The 19,193-nt window shown below is 39.9% G+C and overlaps 1 protein-coding gene across 1 annotated transcript in view; it reads right to left on the reverse strand.

Moving 5' to 3' along the window:
• LOC149159600 (serine/threonine-protein phosphatase 4 regulatory subunit-like protein) overlaps positions 1 to 15,463 on the reverse strand; it is a 115,377-nt gene extending 99,914 nt beyond the window's left edge. Inside the window, exons 1-3 of the mRNA XM_089434352.1 lie at positions 15,384 to 15,463; positions 15,106 to 15,154; positions 14,774 to 14,879 (exon numbers count right to left, since the gene is read on the reverse strand). Of these exons, the coding sequence (XP_089290478.1) occupies positions 14,774 to 14,879; positions 15,106 to 15,154; positions 15,384 to 15,463 (235 nt within the window). The remainder of the gene's footprint in view (positions 1 to 14,773; positions 14,880 to 15,105; positions 15,155 to 15,383) is intronic.
• Between the last annotated feature and the right edge of the window lie 3,730 nt (positions 15,464 to 19,193).

The raw sequence follows: 19,193 nt of genomic DNA on the forward strand, positions 1-19,193 counted from the left end.
AATCCTAATTGGATTATTCCAAACCTTGTGTCTTTCATTCGTGATCGCTTAGCATAACAATCATTTGATTTCTTATTGGGAGTTGATGTTCTGAATTCGATCTTCCTCGTTAAAGAGGCAATTAAGTAGGTTGAACAAGAGAACGTGGTGTAAATCATCGATCATAATGTTGCCAATAATGTTTTGTCTAGGTGATGATAGAAGATGAGCATCCAAACATATTTTAAACTCCATATGTTGTTCGTTATTAAAGGATATGAATGGCCCTAACTAGAATAAGAGAAATGTTGTGAATTACAAAAAAACCAGCAAAGTTTTAATGAATAATTCCATGTATGAAGCCATCTATAGGAAATACAAAACCTTGTAGCTTATTTGTTGTGAGGATACCAAATATGAATCTCCATTTATCATGTTTGATTGCTTCTTCAAAGTCAACCAATCAATTAAAGAGTTAGAGGTGTCTACAAATTGGGAGGGATTAAGGGCCTAAGCCACTACTTCATAGTAATCTTCAAACCCCACATGCTTCAGCTCCATTTTGGGATTAGGTGGAGGATCCGCAAACGTTTTGCGCCCCTATAGTAGAGATCATTTCTTTTTCCTACAACTGCTTTAATCAGAGGAAAAAAATGCCTACAAGACATTTCATACAATTGGGCACAATCTTATGACTCTAACATTTCAAACACTGTGGTGAGCTAGCAACGGGAGGTGGAAGATGCTCCACATGCCTCTCAAGTCATTGCATTTTTTCTTAATCTGCAATAGTTATAGAAGAAAACACAAATAGATGTGAGGGTTTTTCATAATTAGACTACTTATATTTACAAATGTTATCCTCCTAAAAAGGACTACCTATAAACTCAAAGCCATTCCAATTCCTTGGGGGTATTGATGGACTTAGAACCCTGAAGCGTCTAAAATATTGTTCAAGCTTCTACTCCATAGATAAGATAAGATAATTATATTAATGTCCAACAAATGACCACAAAAATAGGTTAATGGGACTGTTGAGTACAATGATATTAATACAAGGCAAGAGCACTAAAAAATCTCCTATATAAAGAAGTAAAAACATAAAGTTTATATGCGAAAATGCGAGAAAGCCCTCAAATCCAAATGTGGGTGGTTGCAATGGGAAGATGTGCAAAGCGAAAGGATCTAGGGACTAGCTCATGGTCCACAGGGTCTAACTCTCCTAACATCCAAGATTGAATGAAGAAAAGTTGGGATAGAATGAGGCCCCAAAGAATAGATACGCGAAGATTTGTACCATCTACTATGGTGTTGCCTAGCCACTATAACTAAATGTTGATGCCTCAATGATCTGATCTGCCTATTGGTAAGAGATTTGGTCTCCTAACATAAGTCTTTAAGGAGGGGAATGGTCCCTCTGAAGCTAGAAGCAATGTTGTTATCAAACTGTCTCTTAGTGCCCCTAGTTAATGCAAGCACTGTAAAGGAGGTATTATGTTGAACAACATCCAAACGAGGAGAAGGCTCAAGAGTGTGGGCATAAAGTCTAAAGGTTTCCTCCTATATGTAACGAACTAGACATCTCTGGTCTAAACACTAAAAGAAACTAGAAAGGATCCGCCCCCAAAAAAAAGGCAATGAAATCTCCCATGAATTTCATAATAAGTGGGACCATGGAAGATGAAGTGCTCCTCCAACTTAATCTCTCAAAGATGACATAACTAGCAAATCCTGTCTATATAGTCTAATTGGTGGTCTGCCTCAATTCATAGTCAATGAGAGCCAACTATAAAATTCCCTAGGGGAAAAACTCAAGGGCATGCATCCAATGGCAAAGCATATATAATGGGGATGAACAATGAGTCCATCCCTCATCATCATGAAGTGCTCAGCATATAAGGCCAACTTCGAACGTAACCCACCCTAAGGGTTTATCTAAGTGACTTGTATGAATTGCATGTACATATCCTTGCGAATGATTATATTCATCTCTTGTTTGGTTGGTAAGAGATGGTTGTGCACAGAAGGAATATCTAACTAGAGGAAGCCAATCCAACATAATACCAACTAAAGTAAGGCGGTCTGAGATTTTGGTGTATCAATATCCAAGCCAAGCCGAGGGACTAGCTCTTGCAATGGACTCTAACGAATAGTAGGGAAAATATGGATATCTCTCACACCCTTGCATCGTTTCAGCAAAACTCTGAACACAGTCTAGAAGTGAGACGAGACAGAACATTGCGTCAAGTCAAAAGAAATAAGCGCCAAACTCTATGAGGATGATTGGTTGAGGAATTGTCTATTTGCATCGAATGAAGCAGTGAAGAAGGATGGTTTGAACTCTCTCTACTGAGGATGAATCAGACTCTAGTAAGCAAAGTTCCCAAACCTCAAACGCATATAGAACTATGGGTTGAACAAGAGTGTCCACGAGTGACATCTTGAATGATATGTGCTGAAAGTAGTTTTGAAAACAATGTCTCTCCAGAATGGCCAAGGACCCGTAGCCCTTGTTGATTCAAGGCTAAAGTGCATGACCCAAACTGAAGTGAGGATTTGTGAATAAAACTCCCAAATAAGTAAATGTAGTGGTGATCTCAATCTCCTCGCCTTTGAAAAGTGACCAAAGAGAATCTTCTTTGATGCGTTGAAGATCATGACCTTGGTTTAAACCCAGGTTGACTGTTAACCAACAAAGATCACAGAAAAGAGCTAGGGCATCTAGTTGACACTGCAATTTGTAGAAAGAGTATACTAGAAGGACCACATTAGTTGCAAACAAAAGGATAGAAATCAGGACATGGTGTAGGTGGCAACCATCACCATCCTAGATGTGTTCAATCAAGGACTCCAACTCGTTTGTGTAGATCCCAAATAATGTGGCGGCAGGGAGAAACCTTGCTTAACCCCAATAGTACTCTGGATGAAATCTAATAGGCCATATGTTATGTGCAAGTGACCACGCATCAACTATTATAGATGCATGATGGCTAACCATAAAGGGCCTCTAAGATGCTAATGTCTCCAAGTCTTTGAAATAAAGCCTACCTAGAGATGAATTCAAAAGCTTTTCAAAAGTCTACAAAACAACACTAAACTTTCAAAGAAAGATGACATGCTCCCTCAATGATGGCCCTAAGTGTAAGATGTGATCAATAGTATAGTGCTTAGGTCAAACTCTATCCAATCTTGTAGCTTTGAGATGTCACTGCTCCCAAAGAGATTCACGTGGAGAATTGTAGCATAGAGATTCAAGAACATGTGGCCCACCAAGGTCGTCATGTAGTTATTGGGATCAGAGTTAGGACTTGCTTTGTGTATCGAGTAAATGATGTGATATAACCATGCCAATGGAAAACCTATCAAACCACATGGTTAAAGAGACCAGCGAAGAGAGGAACTAGAGGACGAAGACCGTGTTTAAAGAACTCTACCTAGAAACCACCCTCATCTGCGACTTTGTTGTTGTCAATCACCCACAAGGCCTCTCTAATGTCCTTATCTAAGAATAATTGGTCTGAAGAAGGAAGAGATGTAACTTGAATCTAAGGTTTTCCAAGGATATCATAAAGGGTTCCAAGGAAGACGATGGACCAAAAATGTTTCAAGGAGTGAGTAAAGGAGGTACACAAGTCTTGTTTTCTCTAAGAGACAAACAGTCCTTTCATAAATGGAGAAGACAACAATAGGAGGCTTTAATGTTGGAGTAGGAAGGCTGAGCATGATTGAGTGTGTGTACCGAACGTGACGGTGGAGGGTCTTAGATCTGTTGTAATACCAACAGTACTATAAGACAAGAGTTGGTTTATGGGGAGGTGGAAATGGGCCAAGTGTAGCGAGGGTAGGACTTGAAGGATGCCTTTGAAATGATGGATGAAAGGATATTGCACTTGATAGAAGTTGTGTCTACTCAGGAGAATCGGGTCTCAAAGGTGAGCAACTGGTGAAAGTGATTAAAAAAGGTGTTTGGGTCCCCCTCCATGAAACAGAAAGTAAACAAGGTGGGCCCTAAGGGGAGAAGGGCCTAGAAGGAGAGGAGAAGGTGTCAACCTAAAGACAGAAGGAAAGAAAGTGTGGTACACAACGGGGATGGCGAAGACAGTTAAATGGAAAATGAAGGGGGGTGAGTTCTGAGTAGAAATGCCATAATCAACAACACTCATACCTCCACCATGAGGGTGACATGTGAAATGTGAAATGTGAAATGTGAGAATCAGGGAAGGAGGGGAGTCAATTATGAATAAACAACCCTTGGGACTCTCTTAGCTATAGAAGTCGTTGACCATAAGTTGTGTCTAGTGAGGAGAATTGGGTCTAAAAGGGGAGCAACTAGTGAAGGCACTTAGAAAAGGTGTTTGGGTCACCCTCCACAAAACAGAAAGTAATGTAGGTTAGACCCTAGGGGAAGAGGAGTCTAGCAGGAGAGGCAAGGGTGTCAAGCTGAAGAGAGAAGGAAATAAAGTGTGGTCCACAAGGGGGATGGCGAAGATAGTTTAGTGGCAAAATAAGGGGAATAAGTTCTGAGTAGAAAGGACATAATCAACAACACTCACCCCTCCACCATGAGGGTGACATGTGAAAATGTGTGAATCAAGGAAAGAGGTGAGTCCATTAACAATAAACAACTATTGGGACTCTCCTAGCTAAAGAAGGCGTTGACCATAGGCTGTGAAAGGCCCTCATTCATCGCCTGACATCCGATAAATCCCCACTGATGCTAGATCAATCTCTTGGACACCAAATACATCCTCTTGCTTGTCATTAAGAGGAATCTAGAGCGCTCTAGTGTGGGCAATGAAGTTGCCTAGAAGGATAACTTCCCCAACCACAAAATACTAGGTAATACCAACATACAAATCTAAAACAAGATCCCTGTCAGGGCCATGAATAGCAAATGACGAAGGAGCTAGAGGGAAGTAACAATTTGCAATGTAAATGTCCATGGAGATCAAGGAGATACCTGTAACTCGAACCCACAAAAAGCGAGCAAACCCATCAATGGCCACCAAAGATATCCTGCTCCAGAGGGAGTTAGTAACAAAAACAAGCAACTTCGCTTGAGACCCTAAAAACACCAGAGCTCCTCATCTCATGCCTACATGCTAAATATTGGTGGTACATTGTTATGCTCGGGAGAGGTCGAACAAGGCTCTCATGAGTCTCTGTGATGAAAAGGACATTTGACAACCTCAAAGCACTGTACATGAGACCCATCAATGATGACCAAAAAGACTCGTCGTCATTCCAAATGTTAATGGAGATGTGTGCACCCTATCCCCTCTCTCGTCAAGCCTGCCATTTGGATACTCTACGATAGGATACCCACCCGAGTGGAAAAGAATCCTAAATAATTGCTCTAAAGTTTTTGAATGACTACCCATCCCCCTACCTTGTGTGTTGTTGTAACTAGTTTTCTAGACCATTTAAGCTCCTAAAACTATGATCTAGTGAGATCTTAATCAACGAAGATTTTATTGGGAAGAGACAGTATAGCTTAATTTAGCTATGAGGATTTGAAGTCGATCAATCGTACACCTAAATCGAAGGAAGTGAGTAGAGTCAAACCCAAGCCAAGCTCCATCTAAGGGAAGGTCAAGGAGATCCCGATTATTCTTAAGAAACAAAGTCCCAACCATAATGGGGTCCATAGAAATTCTACAACAGTAATAGATGTCCTACCCTCATCAATTATACTAGTTTCAAAGTTTCCTTCTTCTATAATGCAAGTCCCCATTTATTCTCGAAATTTCCTCATTTCTTTTGTATTTGGGTTCAACTTTAGAATTACTAAATGGAAGCCAATTACTTCGTTGTCACTATCTCCCCTTAATTCAAAGAGTATATGATAAAAATATCATCTTATTACATAGAAAAGGTGGCACCACATTTGCTTTTTGCAACCAATTAGAACCTACAGCTTCAAAATTCAAGTTGTCATTCATATTTAGCTTCAAAATTCAAATTTCCATTCACATTACTGGATGTGCATCTAATTCCTTCCTTTCAATGGCCCACACCCTTTTAGACAAACACAATCTAAATGGTGTTAACATTAATTATGTAATCAAAATTTGGGTTCAACATGTTTACACATTACCATCACTTTCCCAAATGTTACTACTTAGAATGGCTTCTTCCTTAATCCTTTCTTCACAACATATTTAGAAGCAATTTCCCCAATCAATACTAAATTCAACAAATCTTAAAGATACCTTCTACTGGTTGTATTTGTTGCATAATAGCAGTGAATTGCCTAATATCTTTGACACTTCATCTACTCATATCTTATTCAACTCTCATCTTCTTCATATGTTAGTTAAATCTATTGTATGTTTGCATTTTGGCATCCAAATTGAATTTTTATAATCTATCCTTTTATAGATAAACATTTCAAGATTGTTTTTTCCCAAAAAAAATGTGTTTCTGAGCAAAGTGTCACAAGACTACTTAGAAAATGTCAAGAATTCATTAATCTTAGTAAGACTGGCTACAAGAAATGGACCTAATGTCCTAACTTTTATGACCTAATGTCAAACATCAATAAATAAACACTTACCTATAATTATATGGTGCTCTTTGAATTATGATAAAATTGAGAGGCCAAAAATGCAAGGATGGGATGAGAGCTACAAGATGGGCGCTAAACATGCATGGTTGCCAACTATAACGATTGAAACAGGCACACCTAAAACGAAAAATATTGCTAAAATACAGTTGTTGAAACAGCATAATGTTGTTCATTCATACCCCCAAGGTGTGGTCAAATGGTTAATAAAAGCAGTTTCAACACTCACCATGTTAACATGGCCAATTAATTCAATACTCAATTTAATTTTAAGAAAAAGTGGCACTATAGACCTAGCAGGTCTCCAACGACAATAAAAGATAAGCAAACAAGCAAACATGGACACAGACAATTCCTTTTTTGCCTCTATTAACACATCCAAACTACAGAATGGGTGCAAGAGTTCTGATGGTGGACATCACTAAAAACAGAGACAGGAAACAATGTAAGAGAAAGATGGATGACAGGAAAGAACAATTGGACAAATGAAATGTGTGCAAACCAAACTGGAAGTAGAATAGATCAATTTAAAAAGTAGTGATACAATACAGAATGGTCTAGTGGAAATTTAAATTGGAAACAAATATGCTAGTGAATAATATGAGGTTCTAGAAATGATCCCATAGCCGAACCTTCGCCTTCACACATATCACCTCAACCTTCGCTCTATAATCTGAACTAGGGCTTGAGTTAGGGTTTGGCACTAGTAACCATGGCGGGTCGTGGAGGAGGGAGTTTTGCTCCCTCCTACAGTCAAATAGCCACGAACAAAAGCAAGGGAACTGGTCTGCATTGCTTCAAGAAACCACCGAAGGTGATAACTGAGGATATTAACACAGGAAATATCAAACCTCACGGACAGAAAGAAAATCATGAGGAAGATAGCAGGGAGAAGAGGAAAGAGGGTAGCAGTCAGAAAGCTGCACCTATGAGTGCGATAGGGGTCTGTAAACCCAAGTCAACCATTATTCCTCGGGTCGTTTTAAGTGACCTAACGCTACAGGTGCACAGAGAACACATGGCGGAACATGCGATTATATGCAAATTTATGGGGATTTGGCCAACGGAGAAGGCCTTACACGCATGGATAAGGAACCATTGGAAACCAAAGGGGGAAATAAACCTTCACCTTGGATCCAAGGGCTTCTTTACGGTGGTGTTCACGAGCTTAGAAGATAAAGACAGAGTGTTCGAGGGAGGACCCTATTTTTACGCTGTTGCAGGCCTTTACATGCGACCATGGGTGATGAATTTTGTCCCAGAACAAGAAACGTTCACTTCAGTACCGGTATGGATAAGACTATACTCCCTTCCTTTAGATTATTGGTTGTCGGAGTCTCTAAAGGCTATCGGCAATAAACTAGGGCATTTTATAAAAATATCAGATGCGACTCTAAGAGGTAAATACACTTCATTCGCCCGGATTTGTGTGGAAATGGACTTATCTGGGGCACTTCCGGACGAGATCATTTTAGAAGTGTATGATGAAGAATGGGTGCATGTGGTGGACTATGAACATGTCCCATTCAGGTGTCGTAAGTGCCATGAACACAGGCACCTATACAGAGACTTCCCATCAAACAAACTGGAGAGCAACACAAAAACCACCACAAGCAAAGATCCCAAGGGTTTCACTAAGGTGGGGGGCAAAGGGAAAGGAGGAAAGCGGTACCAAAAGAAAATCAACAAGGACGGGCAACCGAGCCACAATAGTTTCAAAATCTTAGAAGAAGAAGTTGGAAACAACGGGGCAAACCAGGAATCGCAAACTAATACCAATGAGAAGGATAGGGATGCTAGCGTGGAGGATATACCAAAGAACAACCAGCAAAAGGATGATCTACCGAGCACTGTGGAGCTCAGAAGGGACCATGAGATGACCCCAAGTGAGGCGGGAACAGAGGACCATGAACTGCAGGAGATTCTTGAGAGTGAAAACTTAGATCTAGAAAATCTTCTGGAGCAGGGTATTAACAACTCCCTGCCAAAGGAGGAGTTTGACAGGGTTCAACAGCGCTTCCTCTGGAGATCCCAATAGAAGGGCTCTAGAGTCAAAAGAAACCATGACAGCCAGAAGAATAGAGGGATGAAAACAATGGAGGAAACATCGGGGCACTCTTCCAAGAATCCGGGTAGGAAAAGAGGAAGAAAAAGACATAATGAGCTGCTGACTGAATGTGGAAAACTCATGATTAACTCCGATAAGATGAGAGATCGCACCAGCTACACCTTTACAAACCTTTCTTAATGAAGCTTACAACCTGGAACATTAGGGGCCTAGGAAGTAAAAGGAAACAAAGAAATCTTAGCAGTAGAATAAAAGAAGAAAAACCAGATATGGTTTTTATTCAGGAAACTAAGTGTTCGATGGACAAGATCAGAGAATACATAGCAAATGGTTAAGCAAGTATGAGTATCTAGAGGTTAAGGCAGGTAACTCGGCAGGAGGGATTCTTATGCTTTAGGATCCCCAAAAACTTGGAATCCTGGATGCGGAAGCATCCAGGAACTATCTATCGTTGGTGATTCAACCTTTGGGTGATAGGGAGACTTACATGATTACAAATGTCTATGGTCCTCAAAAACTAGAAGACAAACTCAAGCTTCTCACCTCCCTTGAGGAGCTGAGATAGGGATATCCTGATATGCCCTAGACTCTGGCAAGGGATTTCAATATGATCAAATCTCTTACAGAGAAAAAAGGTGGCACCAGAACACTAGGCAGAGACTCCATTGCCTTCCAGAACTTCATAAATAAAATGAGACTAATGGACGCTGAAACAATAAATGGCACTTTCACTTGGAACAACAAGAGAGGAGGGGCTTCTCAAGTTGCCTCTAAACTAGATAGATTCATAATCTCAGAGGACCTCCTTCTCACAGGCCTTGACATGTCAGCTCTAATCCTTCCCTTTGGAGGCTCGGACCATTGGCCTGTCCAACTTGAAGACGCTTTTATGGGTACACCGAGGAACAGACCTTTCAGGTTTGAAAATGTCTGGATCTCTCACCCTAACTTCACCAGCAGTATTGACAAATGGTGGATGGAAGATTTTCCCATTCAAGGCACTAAAATGTTCATGTTGCAACAAAGACTTAAACACATCAAATCCAGACTCAAAGATTGGAACAAGAAAGAGTTTGGTAATATTTTTAAAGCCAAAAGAGAAGTTGAACAGAAACTCTAGGGGATTAATCAAATCATAATCACAAATGGTTTTACCAAGGAAAGAAGAACTCAAGCTGATTCTCTTCAAAAGGAATGGGAAGATAGGTGCATCCAAGAGGAGATATTCTAGAGGCAGAAATCGAGAATGCAGTGGATTAGAGAAGGGGAAAGCAACACAAAGTTTTTCCATAAATCAACTTTGGATCACAAGTCAAATAACAGAATTTCAAAACTCGGAGATTTTCAAGGGAAAGAGCTTGTCTCCCACAAAGAAATGGAATTTGTCCTACTACAACACTTCCTTAGCATTGCAAAGGAGCCTTTCTTAGACAAGTCATGGTTCATTAACAATTTCACAAAGTACATTCCCAAGATTGTAACAAGGGAAGACAATCACAATCTTAATAGGCTAGTGTCTGGAGATGAGGTCAGTGATGTTATCAATGAGAAGCAAAATGGGAAAGCTCCTGGTGCGGATGGATTCAATGTGGACTTCTTCAAAGCATGTTGGAAAACAGGCAAACAAGACATCCTTGATGTAGTGGAAGACTCCAGAAGATCCAGAACGGTTTTGAAGGCTCTCAATGCCTCTTTCATAGCTTTGATTCCAAAGAAAGAAAAAGCTATGACACCGGACAGATTCAGAGCCATAGCTTTATGTAATGTGTTGTACAAGATTATTTCCAAAGTGATCGCTAATAGACTCAAGCCCCTTCTTCCAGCGCTTGTCTCAAAGGAGCAAACTGGTTATGTGAAAGGAAGACAGATTCTCAATAACATCATACAAGCTCATGAGGTGGTACACTCTCTTAAGAGCAATAAGCAAGCTAGTATGATCATACAGCTTGACCTAGCGAAAGCTTATGACAAGCTAAGCTGGTCTTACATCAGGGCAGTGCTGAGAGCTTATGGTTTCGACCACAACTGGATTAGATGGGTTATGGCCCTGGCATCCACGGCTAGTTTTTCAATCCTACTTAATGGCTCACCCTCAAGAACCTTTATGCCTTCTAGGGGTCTCAGACAAGGAGATCCACTCTCCCCCTTCCTCTTTGTGCTCATGATGGAAGGGCTAGGCAGAGCGATAAAAAGTACAAGTGCTGAAGGAAGAATCTAGGGACTGAAACTTACCATAGATGGAGCTACTTCAACTCACCAACAATTTGTGGATGATACTATGCTGCAGGGCATTCCCACGGTCAAGGAAGCCAAAGCTTTTAAACAAATCTTGAACGACTTTGTTATGGCTACTGGTACAGAGGTAAGCCTTGACAAATCAAAAGTTTTCTTTTTTAACACTGACACTGCTATTTAGAGAAACCTCACCAGAATTCTAGGGTTTCAAAGGGATCAGTTACCTTCTAAGTACCTTGGAATCCCTCTTACGGACAAACCTCTAAGTAGGGGAGTGTGGGAGCCGGTAATTAACAAACTTCAAGATAGGATCAGGAAATGGACATGCAGATCTTTGAATTTGGTAGGGCGCCTTGTGCTTACAAAGGATGTCCTGCAGGCCATACCCATTTTTATGATATCAGCTCTTCCTGCTCCTATAGGAGTTATGCAACAGATCAGGAATATTCAAAGAGATTTTCTTTGGGGCAAAGGGGAAGAGAAAAAGAAATGGGCTTTGGTAGCTTGGGACAAGATCTGCAAACCTAGGGCCCATGGTGGTTTGGGGCTTCATGACCCTGAAACCCTCAGCAGAATTTCGGGTGCAAAATTTTGGTGGAGGTGGCTTAGGGAATCTGCAACCCCTTGGGCCAAGGTTTGGAAACAAAAATATGCAAATAATTGGCAGGAGAGGGATCATATCTGAATGTCCGGGCTTATCAAGGGCTCCCACATTTGGAATCTTGCTTGGGAAAACAGAGCCATTGTCCAGCAGCATAGCTTCTGGGAGATCCGAGCTGGGAACCTGGAAAGATTCTGGGAGGACAACTGGCAGTAGGAACCAAACTTGTTTAGGGAAGAACTAACCGCTCTCAAGAATGACACTGACAACAAAGGCTTATGCATGGTAAGTGACTTCTAGGATCAGGCAAGGAACAATGGTAAATGGAGAATATGGAAGGATCTGGGCTACAGTGAAGAGAGCCCTTTGAAAGCTCAGGCAGGCTCTCTTGCTCGAGACTTGGAACAGAGGAAGATTTTGGTATCATCCTCGTCTGACCAACTGAGATGGGGAAGAAACACAGAAGGTAACTTTAACCTCAAAGAAGCTAAACGAATAGCCCTAGGGTTTGATTATCAAAACCCTGATAAGGTATGGAAGGACCTTTGGCAGCACCAACATTGGATGAAAATAAAGTTGTTTATGTGGTTGGTTCAACAAAAGAAAATTCTAACTTGGGAAAATCTTCTGAAAAGGGGTTTTGTTGGCCCATCCAAATGCCATCTATGTGGTTCACAAGAGGAGACGATGGAACACTTACTCAACCTCTGCCCTTTCACCTCTACCTTGTGGGATTGGGTGGCCTCAATCTTCAGGCAGACTGACAGGGACAGACTCAGTATTACCAACACTTTGAAGAATTGGAGAAAAGACTTCTCAGGCAATGAAATCATCAACAAAGCTTGGACTCTGGTTCCAGGCTTCTTAATCTGGGATGTCTGGAAAGAACGCAATGGCAGGATTTTCAAGAATAAAACTGGCTCAACCCAGAACATTATTGCACAAATATTAAGACAACTCAAAGACATTGTTGGAGCCCTTTTAGGGAGACCTCCTAAGCACCCTACTCTTCCCCAGGACGCTCATATACTGCTACATTTGGGTCTCCATTCACTAGTTCCCCGGAGCATAAACATGGGTGTGAGCCAGATAAATGCTGGTAAAGACTTCTGGCAACCTCCTCCTCATGGTTTCTTGAAATTCAATATAGATGGAGCCTCTAAAGTTAACCCAGGGATGGTTGGTTTTGGACGGGTCATCAGAGATGAGCAGGGGTGCATTAAGGATATCTTTCACAGTCATTTGGGGACTGCCACTAATAACACGGCAGAGCTCATGGACTTAGAGCAGTGCCTAGAAATACTGATCGAGTCAAATTTACATAATGCCATCATTGAAGCAGACTCTGAATTGATTATTAATGTGGCCAAGAAGATATGTAATGGAAAAGCACTAGGAAAAGTTTCAAAACATTGGCGGCTTTTGCAGGTCTTTCAGTGCATTCATACCCACCTACAAACCCTGAGAACGGTTAGCTTCGTTCATGTGTGAAGAAAAGCCAATATGCTAGCTGATCGTCTGGTGAATGGAGTGTTATGCAAGGAAAGTTACAGCAGGTATGCTTGGGATTCAACACCCTCGAGAAAATTGCGTGAGGATTGTCAAAGACAAGCAGCCAAAGACATGGAGAACTTCCAAACTATTAGGAATGAACAAAAAGAAGACTAGTGGAAGCAGGGGTAAACGGAAGCGAAAGGCTTTCTTAACCGTTGATCCCTCAAAATGTGTAACAAAGAGCTTTCTACAAGGGAGGGGCACTTGGTAAACAGCAGGCTTCTTAGCAGGTCACCGACCACAGATCTTGATAGCCTTCGCCATCGAATGGCTATCGGGTGGGAAAGAAATCAAAGGTTAACTATTCAAGCGGACCCGAAGATTTTTAGATCAACGATTCATAATCTTCATCGGGTTCGTAAAGAGGGTAAAGACCATGCAAGTTTCCGATCCGATATCTCGAAGGAACATCAGATCAACAGGGACCTAATCGTATGGATATTGGGTTCTAAACGTCATCAAAGGTTAAGTCTCAGACCGGACCCGAACATTTATAAACCAATGGTTCATAATCCTTATCAGATCCATGAACCGGGTAAAAGGGGCGCATGTTGCCGAGGCGATAGTGTCTGTGACTGTCGGATCTTATGAGACCTAGATTGAAAGGATATCGGGTTTCAACATGGGAGGAGGTTAAGTCCAAGAATGGACCCGAAGTTTTATACATTGACAGTTTATTTACCCTGTCGGCTCCGTAAAGCTGGTAAAGGTCGCACATATCTCCGAATCAATTTCTTTAACGACCGTTGGATCACTGGGGGTCTTATGAAATGGCCATCGGGTTGGATAAAGGGCGGAGGTTTAGATGTAACATTTAGGTATAAGGTTTTGGGATTGTTTCGAGTTGTTTCGGGTTAATCTTCATCAAGTTAGCCCTTGTTGGTATTTACACTTGTAAAGACATGTAATATATGTAATTTTTCTTGCGGTTAATAGAAGGCTCCACTTTTACTTGACCAAAAACAAAAACAAAAAAGAATAGTATGAGGTTCTACTAAACGGGGAAAATGAGGATGCTAACACACATAGTCAACAACACCAATGAAAGAAATAGGAAATATGTAACAAACAAAGTTCGTACTCAACGGAATATTCGGTAATCAGAATATCTGAAATCTGTAAATATCTATTATAGGACAAGTAATATATTATACATAGGAATATTGAATGTACAAGAGATATGATATATATCATATATCATATATGATATGGTATAACTTATAAGTAATAGTTAATATATATACTAGACAAGGTGTCCCTTCACAAATAGCCATGTCCTTTAGGACATGTCTCTTCAATATGCTAATTATTTATTAACTATTACTTATATTATGTTCATAACAGAGCCATAGAAGGAAATATAACAGAAAACAGCAAGTTAACAAAATGGTACAAGCAAAATATAAAAATTCAAGAATGATAATTAAAACACAGTGGAATGACTTGACAGTGAAAAAATGAAGAGATGTTTCCAGCAGAAGCAATTATGGACTCTGATGCCATCCAATATTCTGAGGTAAACTGAGTAGTGTGTTACCAGATAAATATTGCCACTGTTACAATGTTCACACATACATTCTACAACATCATATGGAAGGGTACCATAAGTGGTCACTTGATATCTTTATTAGCTATAACACCAATATTCTCAGTCACTTAAATATCTTTATTAGCTATAACACTAATTTCAGTACATAACAGAGATAGTGTAATGTTGCTCCTAATTCTCTGTTATTGCAAAAGGAGAAACCAACTGACCCATATGCATTACCTTGATCTAGCCTTTTAACCAAATCTGGATATGTTTCCCCTGATATGAGATTTTGGCGTGAACCAATGTCACCAGCTATGTGAGACTCGTAGTATTCTGTCAAAACCTTCAACAACAGTGAAAATTACCAAATGAAAATCAAATGCAATTTCAGACTTTTATCATATCACAAATGCAATATTCTTGAATAAAACCTTAGAGTTGGTGAAATAACAGTGCATAAGTGTACAGTAGAGAACATTTTAAGATATAAAATTGTGATTCTCTAAAATTAATAAGCCAATCGCTGAAACTAGAATTACAAAAAAGATGTGTTCATACCTCCCTCATACCTGCTTCAAACGAAAAGACAATAAACTTTTCAGCATAGGCCAATCATGCCTGCAATCATAAATGATAATCCACTTGTCAAGACTATATGAGCTAGGAAAAAGAAAATTCAACCAAATGGCAAATACAGAATGCATTCCCACAAAAGACAAAAACAACCCACTTAGATACCTCACAACAGTGTCATAATCTTACAAGATTCCACATCATAAGTAACATAGCATTTATTTTAGTTTCATAACTGATATTTTCTAAATGTTAAAAGGACAGGAAAAGGTACAGATCCTTGGCATGGATATCAATAATAAAAACATTGACATGTAACAGTTCCTTGTGTTTTTCATTATAGTATATAGTCATTTCAATTTGTGACACATACTATTAAATAAAAGAAAATTTTCAGCAATATTTAACAAAATTTTGAATGCCAACACAAGTTCTTTTGCCATATGGAACATTGGCAGATTAAAATGTTTGGTTGTGTTGACTTTAATAGAATAACAAACTGCATCACCCTATAGTGGCAATTTTCTAAAAGTATTTATTTAACAGAAACAAGAGTCAGAATGATTTTCTTCCCAAAAATATCACTGGAATTTTCATAGCAAACATTCACAAAAAATGTCATCAGAAGTTTACTTTCATAAAGGAAAAAAGATCATTTAGGAGTCCTTTTATCACACATGACGAGAACTGCAAAGAACTATGAACAAAGTACATAGTCTACGTACCAACCAGCCGGGATTGCTATAGTACTTGTGAGGAGCTAAAAAGGCTAGCCGCTAAACACTATAACAAGGCTGTCCTAAAACCGCTAAGTTGAACAATTGAAACCTTCCACGGATGGTCTGTGTGTAAAGACTAAAGACAATTTCCACGTAACCTATGATCACACATTATCGCTAAAGAGATAATGCAGTACAGAGTATTTAGTTTTCCTACCTCAATAGTATTATATCCCAATTTATGGAGATGAGACCTTTTTTAAGCCTTCATGGAAGGGCAATTTACTATATTATTTGCACAGTTGATTGCTTCTGCCCAATAATAAAGACTTAGTCCCTTATAGATTGGAGCCATATAATTATCCATTTCCTTTAAGGTTCAATTCTTTTCTCAGCAACACCATTTTATTATGGTGTATATGACTATGTTACATTTTAATGCCTTGTGAAGTGCAGTAAGTTACCTCCATTATCTACACTTAACCTTTGTTGTTCATGTCGAAATTGTTTTCCTACGAGGGGCTTGTAGGTGAAGAACAAGTCAAAAACTTCACCCTTAAGTTTTAAAAGTAAACCCAAGTGTATAGATTCTGTAGAAGAGTCATCTCTGAAAGTTAAGCACTTGTACCCAGAGATATTTAGTGTGATACTTAGTGAGGAGTATTGCTAGAGCACAGTCCTCGCGAAGAGGGAGTATTGATTTGGGGTAGCATCGGATGTGCTCTAGCCACCAAAATTGGTGGAGAGGCTAAGGCACATGAGATCTCCAATACCCAGAAAGGGTTTGGGCAAATTCTAAACACTTTGGAAGATATTAAAATAATTAATATTTTTAGTGGAGTCTAGAAGTCTAAACTTAGGGAAAATAAAATATTAATGTGAATTAATATAAAACTGTGTTAGGATGGTCCAAAGGTCATGGATCAAGCCAGATCTAATATTAGCCGTTGATTAGGGACTTAATCTCGGCCATTGATTTGTCAAGGAGAAAAGTAAAAGAGGAGGCTTGAGGATCACTTGGAGAACACACCGAGTTGATCAAGATTTTGATTTTCTGGGGCAGGGTTTGCTGAAGAAGTCGAAAGAGTGATCAGAGTTGTAGCTGAAAGGCAGTGAATACAAAAGCAGAGAGGCAGAGATAGCACCGGGAGGATCAGCGCAGTAGCCGGAGAGGGGTGCAAAACCAGCCAAGGGGTCACGCAGAGCCAGCCAGGGCTCACACAAAGCCAGCCAGGAGTTGCGCAGTGCCTCAGAGGGCCAGCGTGAGTGACACACAAGGCCAGAGGACTGACGCAGTGCCTCCAAAGGTTGACGTCGGCCAAGCCAAAGTGACAATGGGCTAATGTTGGGCGAGAGAGAACCGACACGGTGCCTAAAGCCTAATGTTGGGGTTTCGTGGGGCAGATTGGAGCTGTGAAGGTGTCGAAGTGTTTATTCGGGGTTTCAACCGGAATATCTGCTTCCGAGTATAGAGGTACTGCTGCTAAGATTTTTCTCTGTTGGGTGAGCCGGATTTGGAACCCAGATTGTATTCTAAAACTACTTAATAAATCAAACCCTCAGATAGTTGCATCAATTTTCCCGCATTGGGTTTTTCAAGGGACATTAGTTCAAAAACAACAGTGTCACTTGTGTTCTTGTTTCTGTTTCTTTCAGTTGATGATTTGTGATGTGTTGAGCATGTACTTGTATTTATTTCCAGTGTTTACATGGTAAATAACTTGTTAATTAACAGAACAAGTAGGTAGGAATAAATCAGCAAAGTACATGAAAGGTTTCTAAGAGTTAGACTTAGAAACTTCAACCACTTCTGGTCACAGATTAAATATGTTTTGCAATTCACCAAACCAATTTATTACATGGTCAAGTTTGCAATTTCAGATAGGCTAATAATTGGAGAGGTGTATGAGCAAATGGATAGCATGTTGGGGCGGATTAAAGACATTGTTGAGCCTAGAGATATCACCTTATACAGTTATATTCATGTAGAGGTGGAAAAATGATGGCAAATGCTAAACATTCCATTGCATGCCTTAACATATGTTCTGACACCTAAATATTATCATCCATCATGGCTTTCAACACCAGCACCTGGGGGAGGAGCAAGAGAAAACCACACCTAGATCCAGAGGTTCTCTCTGATTATACAAAAGCATTGAATAAATTAGTCCCTCATGAGGAGTCTGCCATGATACAGAAACATTTGAGCAACTATACTCTTAGCACTGGTCCATTTGGGAGGATGCACGCAATTAGATATCGAGAAAATTTATCATCTCCTGAGTGTTGGAACATGCATGGAGATGCTACTCCACTTCTACAAACTTTGGCATTGCGGGAGCTATCACAAGTCGTAAACACTTCTTCTGTAGAGAGGTGTTGGAGCTCTTTATTCTTTCATCCATAGTTTTAAAAGGAACAAGTTAAATTTAGTCCGGGCAGAGAGCTTGGTTTATGTTCACTACAACTTGCGATTGTTGTCCCATTATTGTGATGATGCAAAGGCTAATAAAGGCCTTCAGGTTTGGGACAAAAATCTAGAGGAGCCCAATTTGGAGGATGGAGTGTTGCGATTAGAGCGATTGGAGGATGCCCTTATCCAGGATGATGATGATTGAGTTGAGATGCCACTCCCATCCAGTCCCATGGTTCCCAAGTTCCATGCTTCAACATCAACAGTAGGGGCTTCATCTTCATCAGTTCCACTGCCACAACTTCCAAAGCCACCATCTTCTTCACTACCACCATCTTCATTGCCAGCAACTGGAGGCTCACGTACTATTCGTGGTGGAAGGAGGAGAGATTAGTAGATATATTCACAGTTTACTACTTTTGTCATAGAGTAGACTTGTAATCATGTTGTGAATTTGAACTTTCATGTCTTATTCTTCCTAGTTCAATGTGTACTTGAGTCTTGGTGGTGGCCAAGAGGCATATTCTGTAAACATTATTATTTGAATTTTGGACATAACTCATGTTGATCGTTCCTCACTTTCTAGATAAGTTACTTGAATGTTTGATGATTTTATCTTCTAAATATTTTATGTTTTATGATACGCTTAAAAATTTGATGTATGTTTGTAATTGCTAGAATCTAGATGGTTGATGCTCGACTAATTAATCATTGATGTACAATGGAATCATGGATGCCATATCTATCTTGATTTATGTAAAAATTGCATGTTTTCATATCTTCTACAACTAATTTGGTATTTTGGATGTCTTTTCAATATAAAAGCAAAAAAAATATATATATATAGTAAATGCTTCGCTTCCTAGATTTTTGGGAAAGCGTTGAAATGACACTTCGATGTCCCCGCTTCCAAAAAACGTCCCCACTTCATGCAACAATGAAACAGACCACA

This window comes from Pinus tabuliformis, chromosome 5_2 (genome assembly GCF_031772625.1).
Source record: "Pinus tabuliformis cultivar Carrire ecotype Pingquan chromosome 5_2, CPIR1, whole genome shotgun sequence".
Classification (NCBI taxonomy): domain Eukaryota; kingdom Viridiplantae; phylum Streptophyta; class Pinopsida; order Pinales; family Pinaceae; genus Pinus; species Pinus tabuliformis.